Consider the following 27095-nt stretch of genomic DNA (forward strand, 5'->3'; position numbering starts at 1 on the left):
GCATTACCAAAACAATTGACCAGTGAGTGATATGTTTGCCAAAATATCATGTCCCTCTCCGCAAAGTTAAAGTTTATTAGCCTATTTCTGCAAGCATGGTTTATGTTTTGGGTCAACCTGAAGGTAGGCTACCGACCATTATTTAAAGGGGTAACCATGACAACTTGAGTCCTGATTGGCCACCCAGGCACGGGAATTAAGGAGAGCGTCACCCAATCTGAATACGGATGCGCCCGGCGCCCGCAGAGCCGGGCACAGTGATGCGAAAAGTGTCGACGTGAGGTGAGCCGAGGCGAAGAAGTGGAACCTAAAAACAAAAAATGACAACAACAACAAAATAAAAACAATAGGCTACAGCCCATGTAACGTATTCTCTACAGCGGGGACGAACAGGCTTTCCTTCCACGTGCCAATTTTTACGCAGCCCGTCAATGAAGAAGAGGACTATAGGTGCTTTTTAAATTCATATTTTTTTCTTTTGGATTCTGGATTGTGACAAGTGCTAGGACAGAACAGGACAGGACAGGGGCGTCCAGAACCAGGAGTACAATAGAGAAACTTCGGGGAGGGTTCGCCTATAGCCTGCCTTTAAACGGTAGTGGAGAGGGGCTTCTCCCCACCCATCCACCCACCTGACAGATCATTCGCGCCTGCTTTGTCCACAACCCCGGAGCCAAGACGTTGCTGCGCGGAGAGCCGCGTGGCCCCAGACCCAGCACCGGAGTCCGCGTGGGAAGGTCGGCCCTCGTTATCCTCCAGACGGGCGGGATGATGGTCCACTGCGCGGGGTGCGACAGGCCCATCCTGGACCGGTTCCTGCTCAACGTGTTGGACCGAGCCTGGCACGCCAAGTGCGTCCAATGCTGCGAGTGCCACTGTAACCTGACGGAGAAGTGCTTCTCGCGTGATGGGAAGCTTTATTGTAAAATAGACTTTTTCAGGTAAGCATTCAGATTGGGGATTCATGCGAAAAAGCAGGTATGCCAAAAATCTCAGTGAACTCACCAGGGAGAATTATAACCCCGCTGCTCTGAAGATTTGTTTGTCTGTTTTTTGTTAGTGTCTTAAAATGCTGAAATTGATTGAACGTCACACAATGATCAAAATAGCTCTCGTTATAGCGTCACTCACATATTTAATTAACCATAATGATATTATTCTGTACGCATACACATTGTTTTGTGGAAATGGATATGGTTCACCAAGGCCTACTTCACATGATGGCCTATAATTCACCTATAGGCGAGATAGCCTATCAGTTATTTGAATTGTTTTAGAATGTCACTTCAAATTATAAAATTTCAAGCCTTGCAGAAATAACATTGGTTTCGCAACAAAAAATCCTATCATTATCAGGCCTATATAAATGTATATAATTTCAGAGTTATAAGTTAATTCTAGAGCTCTGAATATCACACATATATTTAGCATTTTGACAGAACTATTTAATGAGATGTCCACGTTATCACTCTTTGTCCGCTTGAGTTTTACATGAAGAGGGTGTTTTTTAGAGACACCGGGTGTGTTTTCTGACCATATGAATCATAACCTTAATTCCTAATATTTATTATGACAAATAATATCACTTTTATTTATAAATCAATATTATTGGTGGGGTTGAAAATTATGTCGGCTTGAATATTCACTTCTCTTATTAATCCATTCATGCACATGGAGGCAATTGAAATCTATTTATAATATACATTTTCCTCTCACCTGTACTCTCTGTTTCCACTATTGTTTGGTCCAATAGATTTTAAAACTTAACCATTAGGCCTACGCCAGACGCTCAGTTCTTCAAAGTGGTAATTCAGTGATAAGTGTAGGCCCTTGTTTGTGTACGCGCACTCTCATAGCGTCATCCCAATTAGTTATGTGTCAGCTTTTCCCCCCCCTCCTGTACAAATTGTTTAATGACATGTGAGGCCCAGTAGTTAAGCCTTTGTGAAGGCAATGTTGGCCTCAAACGGCCTTGACCATCATATTAGCCGGCTTCCATCCGTGGATTTAAATGGCCGAACAATTAGCCAGGCGAAACAGTAATCACCCTAATGTAGCCATTTGTTGTGTAAGTAGTGCTGTGTCCTCGCCGAACCGTGCATGTGAAAGGGTACAGTGGAGCGATACTATAGCAAATGGCTGGAGAGAGAGACAGAGAAAAAGAAAGAGAGAGAAGGATTCTGATAAAAATAAAGGGGGCTTGCCTCGACCGCTCGCCCCCGTCCTCACACCCCCCACACACACCCCCCCCTCAAACACACACTACCTCCAATAATCGTATTATAATTGAAATATTTTCAATCCCAGTATTTTTTTTTCCGTCCTGAGGCGACGCCATGTTGATGAGAGAGATTACCAAATCACCATGAGAGGCGCGTGATGAGGTTTCTGGCTCGTGATGAGTTGGATTAGGCCTATTTATTTCACATCGGAGAGGGAAACACTAAAGTACAATGCATGGTGGGAGAAACACATACTAAGGCTTCCCATTCACCCATCAATGTATGTGGCACACCTTTTCTTCCAGTGAAACACTTCATTTTCAACTGATTTACCTCGATTTATCCCCGGAAACGATGAGACGTCGAGTTAGGCTGTTATATACTCGCCTGTCTATCCATATAATACGAGTATATCCAGCATGCTTTTTTTGCACGTGAAGAGGGTGAATGTGGATTAACGGGAGATTTCACGCTAAAATGTTCCTAGTCCGTTTAATCCTCGGATATCTCTGTAGTCACAATGTGACGACTGTCACTAATACGTTCTGCGTGGGTTTATTGTTAAAAACAAGAATTATGGTATTTCTCATTCTAGCGCAGGTGCTACATTTTAGGCTATATTATGTATCAAGAGTAGTCTGTTAGATTTTAACGAAAATGATTTCGAAATAGCCTACCCCTTCTTCAATCATGGCAAATATGTAATACAATGAAATAAATGTATAACATAACAACAATAAATTATAACTACTATAGAATACCTTTAGTCATTGTTGTAAGTGTTTTGTCATTGCAATTTCGTAATTTTCTTGGAACAAACACTTCAAATCAGGCTACGCGCCAAACCTTCTGCATTGCCCACAGTTGCAAAATTCGCTATAGGTCTACATGCATAGTAGGCCTATACATTTGATTAATTTACAAAAATGTTAAAGTTAGAACAGTTACATGTCCATCTCAAATGCATATTTTTTTGGTATGTATTTCTGTGTCGTGGGGATTTCACATCAACCCCTCTCTCCTCTCTCCCTTTCTATTCAGGAGGTTTGGGACGAAGTGCGCGGGCTGCCTCCAAGGCATCTCTCCCAGCGATCTTGTGCGCAAGGCGCGCAGCAAAGTGTTCCACCTCAACTGCTTCACGTGCATGGTGTGCAACAAGCAGCTGTCCACGGGCGAGGAACTCTATGTCATCGACGAAAATAAGTTTGTGTGCAAAGAAGACTACCTAAGCTCAGGGGCTATCAAGGAAGTCAATTTGAATTCAGGTAGCCTAATTATAGCTAAGGGTTTCAAAAGTGCGTCCACAGTAGACATTCTACTGTAGACATTCTAGACGGTCTACTAATGTTCGTCTTGTTCTTGGAAAAAAAATTCTACACGGTTGCCTGAAAATAATGGACCTTTCTTTCTTAGTAGCCTCTACCCCCCCCCCCCCCCCCCCCCCCCCCCAAATGGTATATTATAGTCTGTATTTTTTTTTTTAAAGCAACGAGCATCATTTAATGCGGGTTGTTTTTTTAGAAGACTGTTTTGGCCACCTACGTTAACTGATTAATTTGCCTGTATTTATTTACTGATCGTTTCAACATGGGGTCCCATCCCATACACTGGGGAATGGTGGAGAATTACGGCTATTTGTGCATGATGAGAAACGCCTTAAACTACAGCTGGGTTGGATTTGTTGGATTTCTAAAATAGGATAGGCCTGTACCACATATTCACATATGATTTTGCGAACTAAATTGCATGAATTCGAAAACCTATTGTGTTACTATGCCTTTTAATATGGTTTTATCCAGAGCCATAACCTAGGCCTATATCACGTCCTGCAATAGGCCTCCGTCAGGTAATTCAAAACCATGGACATGGTGCTTGTCTGCGTGTTAGCTCTGGCTCTGCATTCGTCTGCGTCCAATCTGAAGTAGCCTAGTCTTATAGATGTAGATACATTTGGGGATTCTATTCTATATTCTAGTTTACTTTCCCATTTTAGCTGCAGTGTCGTAGGCCTACATGGTCCAACATTTGTAGCCTATGGATAATTAACTTCCTCGCCTAATAAATAAATATCTCTAAAATGTCGTTATTCAACATGGCCTTGATATTGTTAAGATATTAGGCCTACACTTTGGGGTGTTTGGAACTAAAAATGTGTACGTCAACAACTTTCAGAAAAGCTTGTGTTTATGGGGTTCTCGGGCTCCCATCACTGCCGTTCGATTTTATCTTTAGATCAGCAAGGTGAGGAATAACATTTGTATCCTGGAAAGACGTGACATTGAATTTGACCCCTCGTTGGGTGTCTGTAGCTGCAAATGTGAACATACTGACATTCTCGCGGCCGCAATGGGCCGTGTATAGGGCATGTGTAGCCTAGCGTTTGATGATGTTCCCCAACAAAGCATCTCCGCCTCGCTGAATGCATCTGACCAGAGCTCAGTCTTATCAACGCTATAAATTCCTGTCAGATGAATGGCTCAAACAGCCCTCCCCTCGGACAATGACGTGCTGTTATCGTGCGACGCAGCGGGTCCTTGGGGATCAGCCTAGCTCCCTTTTTTTTGTTTCACATTACATGCATAATTTCTCTTTCATTATCTCGATCGCTTAGGTCACATGCGGGCAGTGTCGAGTTGGTTACACCTGTTTTATTTGTGAATATTTAAACTGGTAAATCCATGTATTTGGTCTGTTTCATATTGGTTACATTGGCAAAGTGTAGGCTATTTTATTTATATATACACATATTTAAGGAACTGAAACGGGTTCCATATTTGTATTTTGTGAGGCGTCATTGTTCCACATATTCTAGTTTATTTGTGATTAGACAGGCTACAGCAATAATCTAGTAGTAGGCCCCATGACACCTTCGATTGAAACCTTTCCATTCTCTCCCGTCCCCCAGTGTCATCATGCACAGACAGAAGTTTATCGCCGGACCTCCAGGACCCGATACAGGACGATACAAAAGAGACGGACAATTCCATGTCCTCGGATAAGGACATGAACAATAACGAGAATGAGGAGCAGAATTCGGGCACGAAGCGGCGAGGCCCGCGGACCACCATCAAAGCCAAGCAGCTGGAGACGCTGAAGGCTGCCTTCGTGGCCACGCCGAAACCCACACGACACATTCGGGAACAGTTGGCCCAGGAGACGGGACTCAACATGCGGGTTATACAGGTAGGAGAGCAGGCTAACTTGAGCATATTCATTGCTGGTTGATGCAGAGCCTGGTTTTTATTTGGACAAGTTAGAATTCCTATTATACATAGAATATAACTTTATCAAATAGAATAGAATAGAAGCTGGGTTGATAATGTTGAGTTTTCAGGTCAAATTGAGAAATAACGTTATGTGGTTTTTCTCTTTGCTTGTTTGATGAGCACTGTTGAGTTTTGGTAGGCTACATGGTGTAGGCAACATGGGCCTGCCTGCTGTCTTCACCATTCGTGATGAATTAGTTAGAATAGATCGAGATTTAATTAAAGACGTACTTGACAAAGTGAGAGTGAAAAGAATGTCGCAACACAATGTAGGTTATTAACAGTCCGGACCCTAAAAGTTATTTGAATGAAGTAGACCTATCTTTGGAGGGAAAACGTCTTTGGTAAAAAAATAAATATGCGAAAAAATAACAAGACACGTTCAAGTGAAATGCATAAATCTAGCAAATCAGCTCGAGAGTTAATGGACCTCCTTCCCCGGGAAATGGAAATGAGTGTAGAAAGTACATTACGTATTTGTTTGCGATATTTTGTGTAATATTTTGCTGCACAATCAACTGATCAATTAATATAATTAAGGTTACTATTTCTTAAGATTGAGTTGTGGTTTTCTTTATCTCTTATCAATTTAAGATTTTGAATAATCAGACATTAAATTGGCAATTTGGCCAGTCTATTTACCGTCTATTGTAGCCTATTTAGGCTCCTGTTTGATAGGTTTGGATTTTTAATTAAAGCAAAAGATAAATTAGGATTTGAATCAATTTGAATTAAAGATGGAAGACATTCGTTTCTTAATATGGCATATTGTATTTACTGTTGATTTCTCATTTATTATTGAAGCAAGTATAGTACCAGGCTTGCCTGCACAGTATGTGCATGTTTAAATATGTAGCATATCTGTAGCCATAGGCCTTCACATTTTAGAAATATAATGCACTGTTAATGCTTTTAACAGCCAATAATTGAACAATAGTGTCATTACAAAAAAAAGCCCACAGCACTGCACAAAAATACTGTAAACGGGTATGTTAACAGGTGCACAAGCCAACCAAGACAATTTAGAGGTTTAAATGAGTAGTTCTGGTCAGTCAAGGAAGTATGAGGATTTTTCACTTCCTGAATTGACAAATTAAAACTGAATTGATCTCAAACCCTGTTAGGGAGATCTGATGGGCCTGTGACAACATGTGAGATCATAGTCATTGTTAATGAGAGTGTAATAACATTACTGTTTACCATCTTGAAGTGGAATATATCCTCACTGCTGCCAACCACATTCAGATCTCTAGCCTTTATGTCATAACCACACACATGCACACACACAAACACACACTCTCAGTGTCTGGGTTTAGACTGTGTTAGGGTGATTAGCACCGTCAATGCCAGCTGAGATGTGGCTTTTTGTGTGCTGACAGTAATTACCACTGATTTCACTGATTTACATGCTGTATACCGTACACCCCCCTCGCTCCTCTGTCCTCACTCATTTACTGCCAGACAATCTCTCCTCTCCTCTCAGACCAGGCCTTGTAGCATCTTCTCAGTTTCATGTCTCCACAACACTGAATCGATCCCATTTGTCTCTGATTAGCAACAACATAATGCACTGTGGTATACTGTACAGTGCATTCGGAAAGTATTCCGACCCCTTGACTATTTCCACATTTTGTTACGTTTACAACATTATTCTAAAATGCATTCAATTGTTTTCTCCCCCCTTATCAATCTACACACAATACCCCATAATGACAAAGGAAAAACAGGTTTGGATTTTTTTACAGATGTATAAAAAATAAAAAACTGAAATATTACATATACATAAGTATTCAGACCATTTAGTAAGTACTTTGTTGCAGCACCTTTGGCAGCAATTACAGCCTCGGGTCTTCTTGGGTATGACAATACAAGCTTGGCACACCTGTATTTGGGGAGTTTCTCTCATTCCTCTCTGCAGATCCTCTCAAGCACTGTCAGTTTGGATGGGGAGCGTAGCTGCACAGCTATTTTCAGAGCTCTGGCTGGGTCACTCAAGCACATTCAGAGACTTGTCCCGAAGCCATTCCTATGTTGTCTTGGCTGTGTGCTTAGGGTCACTGTCCTGTTGGAAGGTGAACCTTCGCCCCAGTCTGAGGTCCTGAGAGCTTTGGAGCAGGTTTTCATCAAGGATACAGTGCCTTGCGAAAGTATTCGCCCCCCTTGAACTTTGCGACCTTTTGCCACATTTCAGGCTTCAAACATAAAGATATAAAACTGTATTTTTTTGTGAAGAATCAACAACAAGTGGGACACAAGTGGAACGACATTTATTGGATATTTCAAACTTTTTTAACAAATCAAAAACTGAAAAATTGGGCATGCAAAATTATTCAGCCCCTTTACTTTCAGTGCAGCAAACTCTCTCCAGAAGTTCAGTGAGGATCTCTGAATGATCCAATGTTGACCTAAATGACTAATGATGATAAATACAATCCACCTGTGTGTAATCAAGTCTCTGTATAAATGCACCTGCACTGTGATAGTCTCAGAGGTCCGTTAAAAGTGCAGAGAGCATCATGAAGAACAAGGAACACACCAGGCAGGTCCGAGATACTGTTGTGAAGAAGTTTAAAGCCGGATTTGGATACAAAAAGATTTCCCAAGCTTTAAACATCCCAAGGAGCACTGTGCAAGCGATAATATTGAAATGGAAGGAGTATCAGACCATTGCAAATCTACCAAGACCTGGCCATCCCTCTAAACTTTCAGCTCATACAAGGAGAAGACTGATCAGAGATGCAGCCAAGAGGCCCATGATCACTCTGGATGAACTGCAGAGATCTACAGCTGAGGTGGGAGACTCTGTCCATAGGACAACAATCAGTCATATATTGCACAAATCTGGCCTTTATGGAAGAGTGCCAAGAAGAAAGCCATTTCTTAAAGATAACCATAAAAAGTGTCGTTTAAAGTTTGCCACAAGCCACCTGGGAGACACACCAAACATGTGGAAGAAGGTGCTCTGGTCAGATGAAACCAAAATTGAACTTTTTGGCAACAATGCAAAACGTTATGCTTGGCGTAAAAGCAACACAGCTCGTCACCCTGAACACACCATCCCCACTGTCAAACATGGTGGTGGCAGCATCATGGTTTGGGCCTGCTTTTCTTCAGCAGGGACAGGGAAGATGGTTCAAATTGATGGGAAGATGGATGGAGCCAAATACAGGACCATTCTGGAAGAAAACCTGATGGAGTCTGCAAAAGACCTGAGACTAGGACGGAGATTTGTCTTCCAACAAGACAATGATCCAAAACATAAAGCAAAATCTACAATGGAATGGTTCAAAAAATAAACATATCCAGGTGTTAGAATGGCCAAGTCAAAGTCCAGACCTGAATCCAATCGAGAATCTGTGGAAAGAACTGAAAACTGCTGTTCACAAATGCTCTCCATCCAACCTCACTGAGCTCGAGCTGTTTTTCAAGGAGGAATGGGAAAAAATGTCAGTCTCTCGATGTGCAAAACTGATAGAGACATACCCCAAGCGACTTACAGCTGTAATCGCAGCAAAAGGTGGCGCTACAAAGTATTAACTTAAGGGGGCTGAATAATTTTGCACGCCCAATTTTTCAGTTTTTGATTTGTTAAAAAAGTTTGAAATATCCAATAAATGTCGTTCCACTTCATGATTGTGTCCCACTTGTTGTTGATTCTTCACAAAAAAATACAGTTTTATATCTTTGTGTTTGAAGCCTGAAATGTGGCAAAAGGTCGCAAAGTTCAAGGGGGCCGAAAACTTTCGCAAGGCACTGTATCTTTGTACTTTGCTCCGTTCATCTTTGCCTCGATTCTGACTAGTCTCCCAGTCCCTGCCTCTGAAATAAATCCCCACGGCATGATGCTGCCACCACTATGCTTCACCGTAGGGATGGTACCAGGTTTCCTCCTCAGGCCAAAGAGTTCAATCTTGGTTTCCTCAGACCAGAGAATCTTGTTTCTCATGGTCTGAGAGTCTTTAGGTGCCTACTGGCAAACTCCAAGTGGGCTGTCATGTGCCTTTTACTGAGTCACTCTACCATAAAGGCCTGATTGGTGGAGTGCTGTAGAGCTGGTTGTCCTTCTGGAAGGTTCTCCCGTCTCCACAGAGGAACTCTTCCACAGAGGAACTCCTCCCTGACCAAGGCCCTTCTCCCCCAATTACTCAGCTCTAGGAAGAGTCTTGTTGAATCCAAACTTTTTCCATTTAAGAATGATGGAGGCTACTGTGTTCTTGGGGACCTTCAATGCTGCAGAAATGTTTTGGTACCCTTCCCCAGATCTGTGCCTCGACACAATCCCGTCTCGGGGCTCTTTGAACAATTCCTTCGATCTTATGGCCTGGTATTTGCTCTGACATGCATTGCCAACTGTGGGACCTTATACATTTTCGCTTTGTTATTATGGGGAATAGTGTGTAGATATCTGAGGAAATGTTTGTATTTAATCCATTTTAGAAAAAGGATGTAACGTAACAAAATGTGGAAAAAGTCAAGGGGTCTGAATACTTTCCGAAGGCTCTGTATATAGAACCAAGATGGTGGACAGTTTCATCTCCCCCCCACATGAAAAAAAAAATTCTAAATACCTTCAATATTATTAATTTCCATGTCGGCTCTATGCCTGGAAATGCCCTTGTTCGGAGCAAAGTATACCGTACTTCAAACTTTCCAAAAAAGTGTTTGAAATTCTGCCAATTCTGGATATTGTTGTTAATTTAAATGTAGTGATAGCTGACACTTCTGTCTATAAAAATACACATTTCATATTTTGCTAATATTAATAAGATAAATATTCTTTAAGCCTCAAGGCAAAATATGTTTTTTTAAATTATTTTTTTAAAGCATGAGATTAGTTATAAAACTGCGGGGGGTCAACATTTACTCTCAGAATCAAATTATTACATCAGTTCTCAATGCGGATGAAGACAAGCTTGACACACTGCCTGTCACCAAGCTATCCATGCATGAGTATGTCCTTTCTGATGCGATGGACATCCAGTTGAGCTTCAATTAGTTTTCAGACATGATTCACTCCGTTTTATTTCGTTCAAATTTTATTAAATCCTTTTTATTTCGCTTCAGTTTTACTTTTCGTGTTAGAGACAGAGAGTAGCCTATGTGTGGGAGGTTAGGAGCCATTTATGTCTTGAGGCCTAAAGCGTGCGTTATTTTGGGATGTTACTTCTTGCCACTGGGGGGGCAGTAATACATACGGTGAGGGGTCAGGTCATAAATTTGCTTATGTTTTAAGTTACAAATCAATCTTAATGTGACTTGGATTAAAAAATAGAATTATTGGTTGTCTGACTCAGATTCAGACATTTCTGCCGCACCATTCAAAGCTATGGCCATCTCTGGTTGTTGTGGGTCAAGGGTATTCCCTTGCCTGTTCTGTAATAACTTGATAGTCGGAAAAGTATTTGATGGTCATGTTGTTGTAAGGATTCAGAGCCACATCCAGTCTGCTCCTGACAGAGGACGAGTGACCCGACTCCTTAAAGACCACCGGGTCTGAGAAGGGCACCTCCATCCTGAAGGTCTTCAAGGTGTTGTCCGGGGATCTCTATGTTCGCCCCATTGACAGTTACGACGAGTAGGATCTTCTCCTCTGGTATGTCCCATGCTCCCAATGTCCTGTCCCACCTCCCTGGTGTGTGGATGCTAAATCCGACGGAGCTTGAGCAACGCATGCCGTGCCTTCTTGAAGGAGGGGTGATAGAAGCAGGTTGATATGTACAAAAGCAAAGCAGTCGATCCTTTCTTTATCGGTCCGTCTACACACAGGGTTATTTTCTATGCCTCTTTCAGAATCTCCTTCACTTTTTGGGTTGCTGTGTCTATTTGCAAAGCAATCAAGACATTTACTCCAGAAGTGCCGGGAGTTCTAAATTTGGGATCAAGTGTTTGGTTGAACTTTCTGAAGGCTGGCTCATCGTACAGTCTCATGGACACGCCCGACGGGATCAATAAACTAACCAGTGCTTCTTTCTTCTTCTTCTTTTTTTTTACTCGTTTGAATTAGGTTGCCATGTTTCTGCTCTTTTCATTCCAACTGCTAAAGTTCATTGTCCTAACGTTGCAATTTGCGTGCAGCTACTAAGAGCTGGTGGCTGTCTCGCGTTGTCTTCATCCTGAAATGGTTTGTATATTGTTGTACATCGCACAACAATATAAATGCAACATGCAACAATTTAACTGATTTTACTGAGCCACAGTTCATATAAGGCAATCAGTCAATTTAAATATGTTCATTGGGGCCTAATCTATGGATTTCACATGACTGGGAATACAAAATACGCATCTGTTGGTCACCGATAGCTTTAAAAAAAAAGTAGGGGTGTGGATCAGAAAACCAGTCAGTATCTGGTGTGACCAAATTGGTTGTGTCCTGTGAAATGTTGTCCCACTCCTCTTCAATGGCTGTGCAAAGTTGCTGGACATTGGAGGGAACTGGAACACAGTGTCGTACACGTCGATCCAGAGCATCCCAAACATGCTCCATGGGTGACATGTCTGGTGAGTATGCAGGCCATGGAAGAACTGGGACATTTTCAGCTTCCAGGAATTGTGTATAGATCCTTGCAACATGGGACCGGCCATTATCATGCTGAAACGTGAGGTGATGGCGGTTGATGAATGGATCTCACCATGGTATCTCTGTAACTGTACATTTTAGAGGGGCCTTTTATTGTCCCCAGCACAAGGTGCACCTGTGTAATGATCATCCTGTTTAATCAGATTCTTAATATGCCACACCTGTCAGTTGGATGGATTATCTTGGCAAAGGAGAAATGCTTGCTAACAGGGATGTAAACAAATTTGTGCACAAAATTTGAGAGAAATAAGCTTTTTGTGTGGATGGAAAATTTCCGTGATCTTTTATTTATTTCAGCTCATGAAACATAGGAACAGCTACATGTTGCATTTATATTATTATTATATATTATTATATATTGTTCAGTGTATCTCTATTCCACACACGCTGCTGACACACAATACACTTACTTTTGTCCTTTCCAGAAATGTACTCAAGACAATCCCATACAGGGCTTCACCTTTTGCTGTCGCCAATGTTCACTCACACACCTGCCCTCTTATTTCTTCCCTGTTAGCTATTGATAGCTAGTGATAGTGATGCACCAGCGAGTCCTATTTGAAACTGGCATCTCCTGGCAGCATTAACCCACAAGCTTCAGAAGCATGAAAACCCCATTAGAAAAAAAGCTTCAAAACCCCATTTCATTTTTTTGCCCGAAGTTTAGAATAAAAAAAACTTAACGTAATTTGACGGTTTTTATTTTAGTTAGTTTTGCAGTCAAAGATAATAGTTTCAGTGTAGTTGAAGTTTTTTAAATGTTTGTTTTAGTTTCAGTTTTAGTTTACTATAAATAACCTTGAGGAGTACCTCATCACCTCATATCTTCCACCATCCTCTGACATTCTGCAAGAAACACAGTCACACACATAGTTGCTGCTGAGTACCTATATACATGTCCCAGCATCCTCCGCAGCTGTGGAGCAGCTTTTCAGCATTGCAGGGCACATCTTCAGACCAGATCGCTGCTCCATGTCTGACGAGCATTTTGAAACCCTGATGTTTTATTATTGAATGTAACATGGCATCTCGTCATCCTTCATGAGACACCGGTGTAAAGCTTAGGCTGCATATTTGGATAAACATATATATATTTTTTTGTTTTTTTTTGTTTAACCTTTATTTAACCAGGCAAGTCAGTTAAGAACATATTCTTATTTTCAATGACGGCCTGGGAACAATGGGTTAACTGCCTGTTCAGGGGCAGAACGACAGATTTGTACCTTGTCAGCTCGGGGGTTTGAACTCGCAACCTTCCGGTTACTAGTCCAACGCTCTAACCACTAGGCTACGCTGCCGCCCCGTAGCCTAGTGGCCTAGTGGTTAGAGTGGTTAGAACAATGATATGTTTGTTCATTCAAATCAAACTAGGAAGTACATTCAAAACTCTTTTCAAAAACCGCCCAAACAATATATACATATTGTTTTGAAAATACTTTCTTTCAAATACTTCCAAGGATATGTATTTGTAGTACTGGTCATTACATGCTAATGCTTAACAAATGGTATTTTTGTAAAAATACATTCCAATATTCAACTACTTTTTTTCTTCTTCAAATAAAGGTATTCTAAATACTTGTTGTGAAATGTATTGAAATACCTGAAACAGTATTTGAACCCAGGTCTGGTGTGCGCGCGTGTGTGTGTGTGTAGTCATCCCTAAGCAACGCTCTCTCGAGGGGGGAGCGAAAGCATTTCCATAAAAATGGAACCTTACAGTTAGACTATTGTTCTCAATAGGCAGGTGTCGTCTTTGCTAGGAAAAGCATGGAGAGGAATGCCTAAGTGGTTTTAGGTGTTTTTCTCTGTGTTTTTTTCCTGTTGGTTAATCTCCGACACAGTGGGAATTGTGCCTCTGGTGTAGCCTAGCTGGTGTTAACATGTGTTATTATGCAGCGCCGACGCAGAGACAACGAGCAATGTGTTATGTTTTTAGAATGCAAAGTAAGTCCTCCATATGTTGAAATATCTCCTCTTCGCCTTTGTTCCTTTACAAAGGCAGTTTATTTGACTCCGAGGAGGAGCGACGACTGTGTTTAACGTCTCTGCTCTCTCAGCTGTGTTGTTGTGTTGAGGCCTGTCGGGGCACATGGGAAATAGTGACCTATCGAAATGAACGTGTTCCTTTGTTTTGCTGACTGATTCATTGATTTTATTGGATCATTTCAAAACATGCCGACGTCCATATCACTGGTTACAAAACGGCTCCAGTGTGATTTCTGTTTCTTGGACAGCACTGGGTGTTTGTTGGTGGCTATGGTGTCTCCCTCTAACGCCTGAGTCCTGGTTGAAAGTGAACCTCCACTCTGCCTCACATACAGCCATAGTCCTCAAAGTGGAGAGGCTGAATATCTTATTTCAATGTGTCTGGGTTGGACGTTGAGGTAGAGACCGTTTGTTAGTTTACCCTCACTGCCTCCACCCCACATTATCCATATTCCTTATATCTAAGCGGAAAGTTATTTCTACAGACGATGTGCCTAAGAAGAGCTCTTTTCTATACGGGTCTCAAGACAGCAAAATAATAATAATAAAAAATATTTATTAAATTTTTTGTTGTTGAGATTAGCAAATTCATCAGGGACCAACCCGTCATAATATCAGAACACAACTCCTACTTTACAATGCGATTACAAAAAGCTGACACGCAGTTTTACTATGACTTCTGCGGTGCATGGCCGAACTAATCAAGTTCGGTGCACTGGAAAACATTTTAAAGGCCTCCCTCTCGTCATCAAAGTGAAGATTTTGCAGTTTTAAAGCCAATTTCCTGCTATTCTACACATTTTGCCTCCGGGCAGAGAGAAAATTCTGTAGTTTTAAATCTTAAATTACAGTGCATTATGTTCAAAATAAAAATTTTGAGGAGTACAAGAAGAATTGAGTCAATTTTTTTTTAAATCATTGATGTTGTGCAGTCCCTGTGAAATGCGTCCCTGTGAAGGGCTAAGAACACACGTTGTGAATGATTAACATTACATTGTATTGCACTCTCTAAACTTTTCCCACAGATTCCTTGTCCAAAATTCATTTCATCTGTTGTAGCTAGCAGTACTCATTACACTACAGAATTCAAACTCCTATATGAGCATAACAAGCCTAGTTAAATAGCACTCCCAAGTCTGTGAAATGGACAAAGTAAAAATGGACAAAAACTATTAAGGTCTGAAATGAAGTTGGATTTAATTTTAGGGTGATTTGATTTAGATGATGATTAGGAGTGGGGCCTTGTCATTTCAACTACCTTGTAGTTTTCCCATTTGCTTTTTGTGTTGTAACACTTAATGTGAAATGGATAATGAATACATCTGGCGATCGTTACTGTCCATTGTAGACAAGTAATGGACTAGAAATGAAGCTAGATTAGATATGACTTTGATTGTGACACTGTGTGCCTGTGTAAAATGCAGTATAAACAACTGTTGTTGTTTTTTCTGTCCGTGAAAAGGAAATCTTTAACCTATTAAAATAGTTTCACTTACTTTGATCTGATAACAATCTTAGATGCTTTTCTGGGTCATAGGTCCTTATAGATGGGATGTGGCCTGATAACTCACTATCTCTTTCTCTATAGGTGTGGTTCCAGAACCGTCGATCTAAGGAGAGAAGGATGAAGCAGTTGAGTGCTTTGGGGGCCCGGCGGCACGCCTTCTTCAGAGGGCCCCGGAGGATGAGGCCCCTGGGAGGACGACTGGAGGACCCAGACATACTGGGGCCTGGGGCCTATGGATACTACACAGGTAAGACACACTCACGGTTTGATTATATAGTGGTAAAATACACTCACCGTCAATTCCCTTACGTCAGATAGCATGATGACTCGGTCACAAGTGACCTCTGGTGAAGATTTTAGTGACATGGTTTTCGTCAGGTATGCCATTGCTCGCCTCTGTGCTGCCCAGCTCTGTCTAAACTGCAGGGAGACAAGGGTGTTGACTGCTCCTCAAGTGGCCTACTGGAACAACATAGACGATTCTGAAATATAGAAAAGTCAAATGTTGAAATCAAGACATAGATCATTCCGGAATGGGCTGAAAGTGAACAACCACAGAATTCTAAAAACAAAAGTGTTTGCCAGTTGATCATCCCAGCAGTACAAAGCTGAAGAGAGATGTTGCTGAGGAATCAGTCATATACTGGACCATAGCAGCCTCCATCCACAGTAATTAAAAGGGAACCGTGAAGGATAGAACGGGCAGGGAGGGAAGGAGGGGAGAGGAGGACAAAACCTTAATCTCTTGCTTCTAGCTCCCTCCGTTCTCAGCATGCCTCTTTTCACACCCTTTTGTGCCTCGGTGGAGCCGGGGAGCTCTACTGTATTAGCAGGACTACTCCTTCCATCCTTCTGTTCCTCTACTACTGCTGCTGTTTAGAGAGGAGGCTGTGTGTGTGTGTGTGTGTGTGTGTGTGTGTGTGTGTGTGTGTGTGTGTGTGTGTGTGTGTGTGTGTGTGTGTGTGTGTGTGTGAGTGTGTGTGTGCGAGTGCGAGTGCGAGTGCGTGCTTGCTTGCATGTGTGTGTCTATGCGTGTGCATGCGTGTACATGTGTGTGTCTCTCTCTGCCCCTCCCTGTCCCTTCCCCCGGCCGCCCCAGGAGCATGTTGATTCTCAAGGTCTGTCGTAGCTAGCAGGGTTCTGTTTGTGCGACTCAATAATTAGCTTGTTTATAGTTTTTTTTGTTTTTTTGAATTGGATTGGATTTCATTGCATTGAAAGTGGATTTCTCCTTCCCCTCATTAGCACAATTTGTAACATAAGGTTGGCGTGCTGCTGATTTAGTTATGTAGAGGGGAAACGTTTCTTTGTCAAGTTAGGAACAAAGCCTGATGAAATGCCGATTGTCTGTCTGACTACATTTAACTGATCTTGAAACAACGTGTGGGTTTTCCAGATTGTTGATTTAGGTTGGATTAGTAAGAATGGTTGTTTAACATCAAACTGTACACTAGACATTGAATTTGTGTTTGCTTAGTTATTTTTGCTCTTTCCCTCTGTGGTACTGAAACAAGAACCCACTCACACTTAAAGCTAAAGTGTATGGCGTATAACTGAAATGCAGAGTAGAAAGTGTGATTTTAATTTCCTTTTTAAAAGTTGAGGCACTTTGAAAAATAAAATAAGAAAAATCCTCAAACTAACTCACAAAAGGATGAGTGTCAGGACTAAAAAAAGGAGTTCCCGTGTGAACTTGAGAAGTTTAGCTGTGTTTTGCTCTTTCACTTTTCAGCTATAACAGGGAACTAAACCATTCTCCTCCCCTCCAGGAAATGTTCCTTAAGCTACTCAATACTGCAATTATTTTAAAAGATCTTGAATCTTTATGCAGGTCCTTTTTTAAAAAGTGTGTGAAGTTCCATTTTTGAATGTAGCTATATAGATTTTGTCTGTGTGCTGCACAATGAATTAGATGATTTGCTTTCTATTTGAATAATCGTATCCCCCCCCCCCCCCCCACACAGAGTACCAGGGCGACTACTACGGAGGAGGGGGAAACTATGACTTCTTCCCCCACGGCCCTCCCTCCTCTCAGGCTCAGTCTCCAGCAGAATCCCCCTATATCCATGGAGGTGCCATGGAGGGCTCTGTGTCAGCCCACCACCCCTCTGATGATCAGAGGTTCACGGACATGATCTCCCACGCAGACACCCCCAGCCCCGAGCCCGGCCTGCCCAGCTCCCTGCAGCCCGTCCCTGGGGAGGTGTATGGAGGGGGGCCCAGCCCACCCTTCTCCCTGGCTAGTAACTCTAGCTACAGCGCCCCCATGTCCCACCCCGGACAGGAGATGGGAGAGACCACCGTCTGGTAGACTAGAGGGGGGGACGTCTAGATCTGGGATCAGGGTTTGGGGTGGGTGTGAACTTCCCAGTCAATTCAGGAGATGAATTTGAAGAGTTATGAATGAGTTATTATGAATTGAAAAGTGCCGTTTATGTATTTGTTCATTGGGATTTTGAATTGGCTTGCTGAATTGATGGAATGTGTCCCCCCCCCCCCCCCCCCCTCGACTCTGAGGATCCAGGATGGGGCGGCTTTGCTGGAAAAATATGAACTTTGTGGTACTATTCGCCGCCCCATTCAGCCCTGCATTGTAGTAGAAATACACCCCCACCCACCTCTGGGAACCATGAACTGAGATTGAAAAGAAGAAAAAAACATGCTTAGGCGGTTCCTCTCGCCCCCGTATCTTCCCCTCTCACTCCGAGAAGCAGTGGAGGTATCCATTGCTGGAGACTAAGGACACGTGATATTGAAGAGAGAGATCCAGAAAGAATACAAGCCAAAGGGGACGTTTGATGTATTTTATTTTTGGGGTTTCAGAACTGTCTTGGTTTTTTCATTCTACTGTTTCTTAAAAAGGCACAATGTTGTAGGCCTAACTGGCCGAGGTTCCTCTTTCTGCGTAATGTTTGACTCGTTCTCCTATTGTAATATTGCTTCCAATACAATGCTCAAACACAGACAGATACAATTTTCAGTGTTTTAACTGTTGCTATGCACAACCTCCTTTGCTTTTAGCTTCACTGCCACTAGAATAGAGCAAAGCCGATATCGTCTCGACTGCAGAGATGAGAACAGAGGATTCGTTGGTGGCAGCCATGAAACATTCTGTTATTAGATAAAGAAATGCTCATTGACAACATTCATGGTGACCCTCCAATAGACTCTGAGCCACTGTACTGCAGATTTAAAAGCCTCATAGTGATATACATTACTCCTTCTGGAATTTCTACCCATTGCACACATTTTCACCCACACGTTGGTCATCATTTTGACCGTCAGTTCTAGTGATGTGTACTCGATAGATGGTCTTGCTGTTCTCGTACATGGTTATTCAGAACACACCCATACACAAGCCACTCATACATATACACACACAAACCTCTCTAAATCAAGGCCCCCTTTATATCCCTCACTCCCATCCAGGCACCCCTTGTCAGTCCCTCTCTCCTCCTCTACTTTTCCTGGCCTTCCCTTTGTTACTGTCCCTTTAAAAAAATGGGGGGAAAGCATGTTTTAATGGAAATTATTTTCAAAAGAACATTGATGCCATAATGGAGAATGTCCTTCAGCAGCTGAGGTCTCCTTCTTCAATAGGCAGAAAACAAAAGGAGGGGCCAGACAACATCTGTGACTTGCTACCGTGTCTGTCTGCCTGGCAGCCTGGCAACCATCGCCACCTAGTGACCAGATAGGAACACTGTGTGTGTGTGTGTGTGAGATCCTTAGCACTTGGTTTCAGGCACACATGCAGCCAAAATGAATGACAACAACTTTGCCAAAAATGACAAGTACACTATCTGGGCAAATGATGTAGCAAATACCACACACACACACACACACACACACACACACACACACACACACACACACACACACACACACACACACACACACACACACACACACACACACACACACACACACACACACACACACACACACAGAGACAGAGAGAGAGTAGGGATATCAACAAATGAAGTTATTTTCTAACTGTTTCTATACAGTAGGTGAGCCTAGTTGGCAATGCAAGGCTAAGTATGTGGAGGATAGATCATAATACAATTCCGTTATATTTCAGGAATACCTTTCACAACCTGTGTTTTAAAGATGAAATGCTAAAGGTTTGTATGCAGGGCCATGATGTTTGCCACTTCAGCATCTACCTGAATACTGTGTTTCTGTCTAGGTCTCTCACTGAAGAACATGCCCTTGTAGGAGTAGGAGTTTTACCGCTGTAAAGACTTCACGGTCATACCACGCTATTCCAACATGGCCTTTGGTACAAACAGAGAAACACAGTCAAGGTCAGTTCATTCCATTCAGGCATGACAGTCGGATGTATTCGCCTGTTATTACTTCCTGAATTCAGCTGAATTCATATTTTAGTCGCCCTCTCCCTTTGGACTTTGTGTGGGACGAAATACAAGGAGGGAGTGTCTTGTTTCTGTGAGAGAGAGCGAGAGTGACAGCGTTGGGTTGTGGGGGTTTTGTGCCAATGTAAATACCACTGATAATAAAACACATCGTCTCTTGCGCTATGTTCTCTCTTGCTTTATCAAACCTCTGTTTGATACAAGGAATGGAGTCGCCCACATATTACTCACTGACCCGAGGGGATTTGATTCTGTTTGGCCCATGGATTCTACCAATCCCATTGAAGGAATAGTCGCCCCACCTTTGCCTTATTACTAACACCTATCCAATCCTTTCGGATCCACACAATTGCATAGGGGTAGGGGGTAGTTTGTGGACGGGGGCCTGAGTCTTACCAGATTTATCAACAACCAAATTATCTTCCACCTGCTCACGGTACAATTTGTTCCTAAAGGTACAGGTCTTGTAGGATCGGTGCACCCTCCCCAAATCGTCACCTGATCTATTAGGGGGAAAACAACAAACCTGGCCTAAGTCAGCATCTAGAGGGTATTCCATCCCACTCTTAATGGGCTCCATCCTTATCCCCCCCCCCCCTTCCTCTCTTCCACATCTTTATCCCCTCCTCCGGCTTCATCCCTCTCTCCATGGGCCCAGGTGGACAGGGTGGCCCAGGTCTGCAGTAATTTTCCCCCTGACTGGTTTTAATGTAAGGGGTAATGTGAGAGGAGACAGGCTCCGCACACACACATATACACACACACACAACTCCCCCCTGTGGGAGTCTGGAGCAAGCCGCGATCCACACACACACACACACACACACACACACACACCAGTGAACGTGGTCCTCACCCTCCGCTGGTACATTACCAGCATCCCTCCATTCTCTTTATTTATTCCTCCTTCACTCCTCTGTTTTCTCCCCTGAGCCTCTCCTCTCCTCTGCCTAGAACACAGGCCTGTATCACTCCATCTCTCAGAAAGTGAGGGAGAGAGAGAGAGAGAGAGCAGAGGGGGGTGGGGTCATGTGAGAGAACTAGAGAGGAGAGAGGGGGGATGGAGAGAAAAGAGATGGATAGAGGGTGCATAGGAGCCAATAGGAAGCAGCTGATTATATAGGAGCACAAACACAAACATTGTTGTATATAAACACACACACACACACCGGGGGCATAGAGGCTGACCTGCTGCACAGAAACAAACACCTCAAATAACCTTCATCTTTTTTTCACCCAAACATCAATTGTTTACCATGAACACACACACACACACACACACACACACACACACACACACACACACACACACACACACACACACACACACACACACACACACACACACACACACACACACACACACACACACACACACACACACACACCAAAGCCCATTAACACAGTACTTCATTTGTAATGGATTTCCTTGCTCTGCTGTTTTGGGAGAGAGCAGAGGAGGTGGCCTGGTGGAACTGCTATAAATCACCTGCTTGTTCCCTTCCTCCACCCAACTTCCCCCCCCACCCCTCCCCCTTCAGCCCCCATCAGCACAGCTACACTGGGGTTCCGTGTGTGTCCCCCCCCCTCTCCCATCAGCATACACACACGCCGGCGGATGTACCCTTCTCTTACTCCCCTCTCCCATCAGCATAAACACAGGCCGGGGGGATGTACCCTTCTCTTACTCCCCTCTCCCATCAGCATACACACACGCCGGCGGATGTACCCTTCTCTTACCCCCCTCTCCCATCAGCATACACACACGCCGGCGGATGTACCCTTCTCTTACCCTCCTCTCCCATCAGCATACACACACGCCGGCGGATGTACCCTTCTCTTACCCCCCTCTCCCATCAGCATACACACACGCCGGCGGATGTACCCTTCTCTTACCCCCCTCTCCCATCAGCATACACACACGCCGGCGGATGTACCCATCTCTTACTCCCCTCTCCCATCAGCATACACACACGCCGGCGGATGTACCCTTCTCTTACCCCCCTCTCCCATCAGCATACACACACGCCGGCGGATGTACCCTTCTCTTACCCCCCTCTCCCATCAGCATACACACACGCCGGCGGATGTACCCTTCTCTTACTCCCCTCTCCCATCAGCATACACACACGCCGGCGGATGTACCCTTCTCTTACTCCCCTCTCTCATCTCTGCCGCCTGGAATGGGGAAATCCAATTACCCTATGAAGAGAGACACATATTTAATTACACACACAACTTATATATACACACACGCAATAAGAATGTGTCTCACTGAAACACAAATATGTGTAAACAAACAAACCAACACTACTTCCCTCATACACAGACAACAAAATGTAGATTCAAAGCAACGGTAAGTGTCAAGTCTGACTGTGTATCTAGCACCATTGTTCTGAGACCTGTCCAACACTTTCAGGAGACTGATCGTGAAGTCACAAAGATACAGAATGTTCCGATAGAAATATATTGTGTGGAGTGATTGTCATGTAAAAATAGGCAACCGTGTTGGCTACCGCATCTGCAATGTTCTGAACGTTTTATCTCATTGAATACGTCATAGATCTACATAATATGCTTAGGGGGGGGAGCTAGCTAGCGGTCCATTTGAGATGGGGTGTAAGCAGGGACGGACATTAAGCTAGACCGCGGCTGGTACTTTTCAGAATGGGCTAGTAGAAAATGTGTTTAGCTAATGTTTGGCTTTGACAATATCGCATGGCAAAGAATACCAGCCGGGCTAGTAGATATTGCGGTCTACTAGCCCGGCTGGCCACTGCCCAAAATCTTTCCATTCCATCCCTGGGTGTAAGTGGGCTGTATGATTGGGCAGTGACTGTAGTGTGCCTTCAGTTCCCCCTGGAGGCCACAGAAAAAACAACAACCTAGAGACATCTCAGTAAACGCTCGAGTCTCTCCCCGAGAGAGAGAAGATAACACACTGGCTTCCATTGTCACACCACGCCAGCCGTGAAGGACAATAAGGTCATAAGGTCACCACATATCTTACAGTCTTAACTCAATAACAGGCTGTGTTCTGCGGCATTGAACAGACACATGAAACCGACAATGTTGAACTGGCCTTTCCACAGTCAAATAGTCGATGAACAGTTTGCATACTGCCCCATTGAAAGGCTGGTTATGGCAAACAACTCCATCACCTCAGACACCCATTACAATTTGTATACTGCCCCAACAGATCCATCTTAATTGCACTCCACACTGCCCTGACCCATTTAGATAAGAGGAATACCAGCTCAGTCGTTCAACACCATTGTCCCCTCTAAGCTCATCACCGAGCTAGGGACCCTGGGACTGAACTCTTCCCTCTGCAACTGGATCCTGGACTTCCTGACGGGCCGATCCCAGGTGGTGAGGGTAGGCAACATCCCCTCCGCCACGCGGACCTTGAACATGGCGGCCTCACAGAGGTGTGTGCTTAGTCCCCTCCTGTACTCCCTGTTCACCCACGACTGCGTGGCCATGCACGACTCCAACACCATCATCAAGTTTGCTGACGACACGATGGTGGTAGTATGGTGCCAGGACAACAACCTCTCCCTCAATGTCAGTAAGACCATGGAGCTGATCGTGGACTACAGAAAATGGTGGTGGTGGGGGGGGGGGGGGGGGGGTGAGCACGCCCCCATTGACATCGGTGAGGCAGAGTTGGAGCAGGTAGATAGCTTCAAGTTCCTCTGTGTCCAAATCACCAAGGACTTAAAATGGTCCACACGCACGACAGCGCCTCCTGGCCGTCCGGAGGTTGAAATGATTTGGCATGAGCCCTGAAATCATAAAAAAGTTTTACTGCTGCACCATTGAGAGCATCTTGACTGGCTGCATCACCGCTTGGTACGGCGACTGCACCGCCCTCGCTCCCATGGCACTACAGAGGGGGGCGCAGACAGTCCAGCACATCACAGGGGACGAGCTCCTTGCCATCCAGGGCCTCTATATCAGTCGGTGTGAAGGGAAAGACTGGAAAATTGTAAAAGACTCCAGCCACCCAAGCCATAGACTGCGATCTCTGCAACCTCTGCTGTCCGCACTGTACCGGAGCTACAAGTCTGGCACCAACAAGCTCCTGAACAGCATCTATCCCCAAGCCATAAGAGCGCTAAATAACTACACAAACTATCTGCATTATCACACACACACACTCATACTGACTATACACACATACCACATACGCTGCTGCTACTCTGTTTATCATATATCCTGATGCCTAGTCACCTGACCACGATACAGATCTACCTCCATCCCTCCAGTAAGCCTACACATTGTATATATGGTATTGGAACTGACCCTGTATATAGCTAGCTTACTTACTTACGTGTTCTTCTCATTTCTACTTCTCGTTTGTTTTTGTTTCGACTTGACTTTTTTTTTTAAAGAAGAAGAATAATGATAGTACTACTGATATTGATTACTGCATTGTTGGGAAAGAGCTGGCAAGAAAGGCACTTCACTGTACTTGTGCACGTGACTAAAACTGTAGGGTGCTGTATTCTGCCTCTTCACAGCTGAAGCATCACCGTAGACAGAACAGGAATGAACTCACTCACCCCCACTCCAATGTACTTTACTCACGATCTCCAAGGAACACACATACTGTAATGAGACAGTATTTTGTTCACACCGCAGTGTGTTGATTTCAATATGGTGGACAGAGAAAATAACCCGCAACAGCTTGTCGAGCTCTCAAGTGTTTCTGTGACAATATTTTGGAACAAGAGTCTGCAGCCTAGGCTCCTTCACTCACTCTCTCCTTATGGGCATCAGGCAGAATAAACAGCCGACTACACTGAGTGTACAAAACATCCTAATATTGAGTTGCACCCCCTTTTGCCCTCAGAACAGCCTCAATTCTTCAGGGGGATGGGACTCTACAAGGTGTCGAAAGCGTTCCACATGGATGCTGGCCCATGTTGACTCCAATGCTTCCTACAGTTTTGTCAAGTTGGCTGGGTGTCCTTTGGGTGGTGGACCACTCTTGGTACACACGGGAAGCTGTTGAGTGTGAAAAACCCTGCAGCATTGCTGTTCATCCCACACTCAAACCAGTGCGCCTGGCACCTACTACCAAACCCTGTTCAAAGGCAGTTCGCTCAAAGGCACATCTTGTCTTACCCATTCACCCTCTGAATGGCACACGTACACAATCCATGTCGTAATTGTTACTTTTAAAAAATCTCTCTTTAACATGTCCCCCCCCCCCTTCATCTACACTGATTAAAGTGGATTTAACAGGTGACATCAATAAGGGATCATAGCTTTCACCTGGATTCACCTGGTCAGTCTATGTCATGGAAAGAGCAGGTGTTCCTAATGTTTTGTACACACAGTGTATATTGTGTTGGATTTCAACATGATGGACCAGAGAGGCAACCGAATTGGTTGTACTCTAGTAACTCTCTCCAAGCTAAAACAATAGGAAACATACAAAGGACACAGTATTGTGTTGGATTTCAGCATGGTGGACATAAACGACCAAAAGAGAGTGCAAACATTTTTGGTTCCACAAGTGCTGTGACGGTGAGCACTTCAGACCACTCCTTGTTGCTGTATTCATGGTATAAAAAAACCATTGCAATACATATCAATACTATACATTAGTATTAGCAGATGACAGCCCTGGTTTATACCCTGTCTAAAGTACGAGCGCATGGTACTGTTCTAGGATCCGTTTCTGGTGACTCAAAACCTAAACTCAACCCTTATACTCAAACATATCCCAACTGACTCTGGACCAGTTCTAACAGGCAATTCTTCCAGCCTTTTGGCAGGTCGAAAATCAGCATCTCTTGGTGACCAAGAGGTAAGCATTAGTGGTCACGGATTATGAATCAGAATCTCAATACTGTGGTTTAAACAAGGTACCTCCTCTCCTCATTTGCACTGATGTGGAAGCATAGTAGAGGTGAACAGGCAGTGGCTCGGGTGGTTGTTATCCTTGATGAACTTTATGGTCTTCCTGTGACATCGGGTGGTGTAGGTGTCCTGGAGGGCAGGTAGTTTGCCCCCACTATCATCCAGAAGGCGAGGTCAGTACAGGTGCATCAAAGCTGGGACCGAGAGACTGAAAAACAGCTTCTATCTCAAGGCCATCAGACTGTTAAACAGCCACCACTAACATTGAGTGGCTGCTGCCAACACACTGACTCAACTCCAGCCACTTTAATAATGGGAATTGATGGGAATTGATGTAAAATATATCACTAGCCACTTTAAACAATGCTACTTAATATAATGTTTACATACCCTACATTATTCATCTCATATGTATACATATATACTGTACTCTATATCATCGACTGCATCTTTATGTAATACATGTATCACTAGCCACTTTAAACTATGCCACTTTGTTTAGATACCCTACATTACTCATCTCATATGTATATACTGTACTCTATACCATCTACTGCATCTTGCCTATGCCGTTCTGTACCATCACTCATTCATATATCTTTATGTACATATTCTTTATCCCTTTACACTTGTGTGTATAAGGTAGTAGTTTTGGAATTGTTAGTTAGATTACTCGTTGGTTATTACTGCATTGTCGGAACTAGAAGCACAAGCATTTCGCTACACTCGCATTAACATCTGCTAACCATGTGTATGTGACAAATAAATCTGATTTGATTCGATTTTGATTTGAGGTGAAATCCACATGGCAGACTAGGTACATACTTTCACTCTTATAGTCATTCACCTTTATTCAACTGAGGAGGAGAGGAGATTAATTAGCCACCAAGGAAAGAAGATGAGTTGAGGAAGCATCTTAAGACTTGTCAGGTGGCCCCTCAGTCCTTAGTCCCGTGTGGGTCTAGTTAGTGGTAGTTGGGGTGATCTGTGAGGAGGAACTGCTGCTTTCTGCCTCCTGGTGGCGCTGGGCTGGAATGACACCCTCTGGCTGGAACCCTCTCTGCTCTTCTCTCTGTCTGCTTTTCTACGCACTGCACATACAGAGAAGGGTGAGAGTGATGGCAGGCAGTGTGTGTGTGTGTTTTTTATTTTTTTTATTTCACCTTTATTTAACCAGGTAGGCAAGTTGAGAACAAGTTCTCATTTACAATTGCGAACTGGCCAAGATAAAGCAAAGCAGTTCGACACATACAACGACACAGAGTTACACATGGAGTAAAACAG

The 27095-nt window shown here is 43.6% G+C and overlaps 1 protein-coding gene across 1 annotated transcript; it reads left to right on the forward strand.

The window, feature by feature from the left end:
* The first annotated feature begins 250 nt into the window (after nucleotides 1–250).
* On the forward strand, nucleotides 251–20103 carry LOC109867894 (LIM/homeobox protein Lhx5). The gene is made up of 5 exons (XM_020457207.2): nucleotides 251–941; nucleotides 3264–3487; nucleotides 5128–5405; nucleotides 15640–15805; nucleotides 17523–20103. Exons 1-5 carry the CDS (start codon nucleotides 769–771, stop codon nucleotides 17867–17869), a joined length of 1188 nt encoding a protein of 395 aa, XP_020312796.2. The 5' UTR covers nucleotides 251–768; the 3' UTR covers nucleotides 17870–20103.
* The last annotated feature ends 6992 nt before the right edge of the window (nucleotides 20104–27095 follow it).

This window comes from Oncorhynchus kisutch, linkage group LG23, assembly GCF_002021735.2.
Source record: "Oncorhynchus kisutch isolate 150728-3 linkage group LG23, Okis_V2, whole genome shotgun sequence".
Taxonomy (NCBI): Eukaryota; Metazoa; Chordata; class Actinopteri; order Salmoniformes; family Salmonidae; genus Oncorhynchus; species Oncorhynchus kisutch.

Coding starts and splice junctions, on each gene's coding strand:
- LOC109867894 (XM_020457207.2), top strand. CDS start 769: ATGATGGTCCACTGCGCGGGGTGCGACAGGCCCATCCTGGACCGGTTC. Junction 5,406..15,639: donor TCAACATGCGGGTTATACAG/GTAGGAGAGCAG, acceptor CTTTCTCTATAG/GTGTGGTTCCAGAACCGTCG. Junction 15,806..17,522: donor GGCCTATGGATACTACACAG/GTAAGACACACT, acceptor CCCCCCACACAG/AGTACCAGGGCGACTACTAC.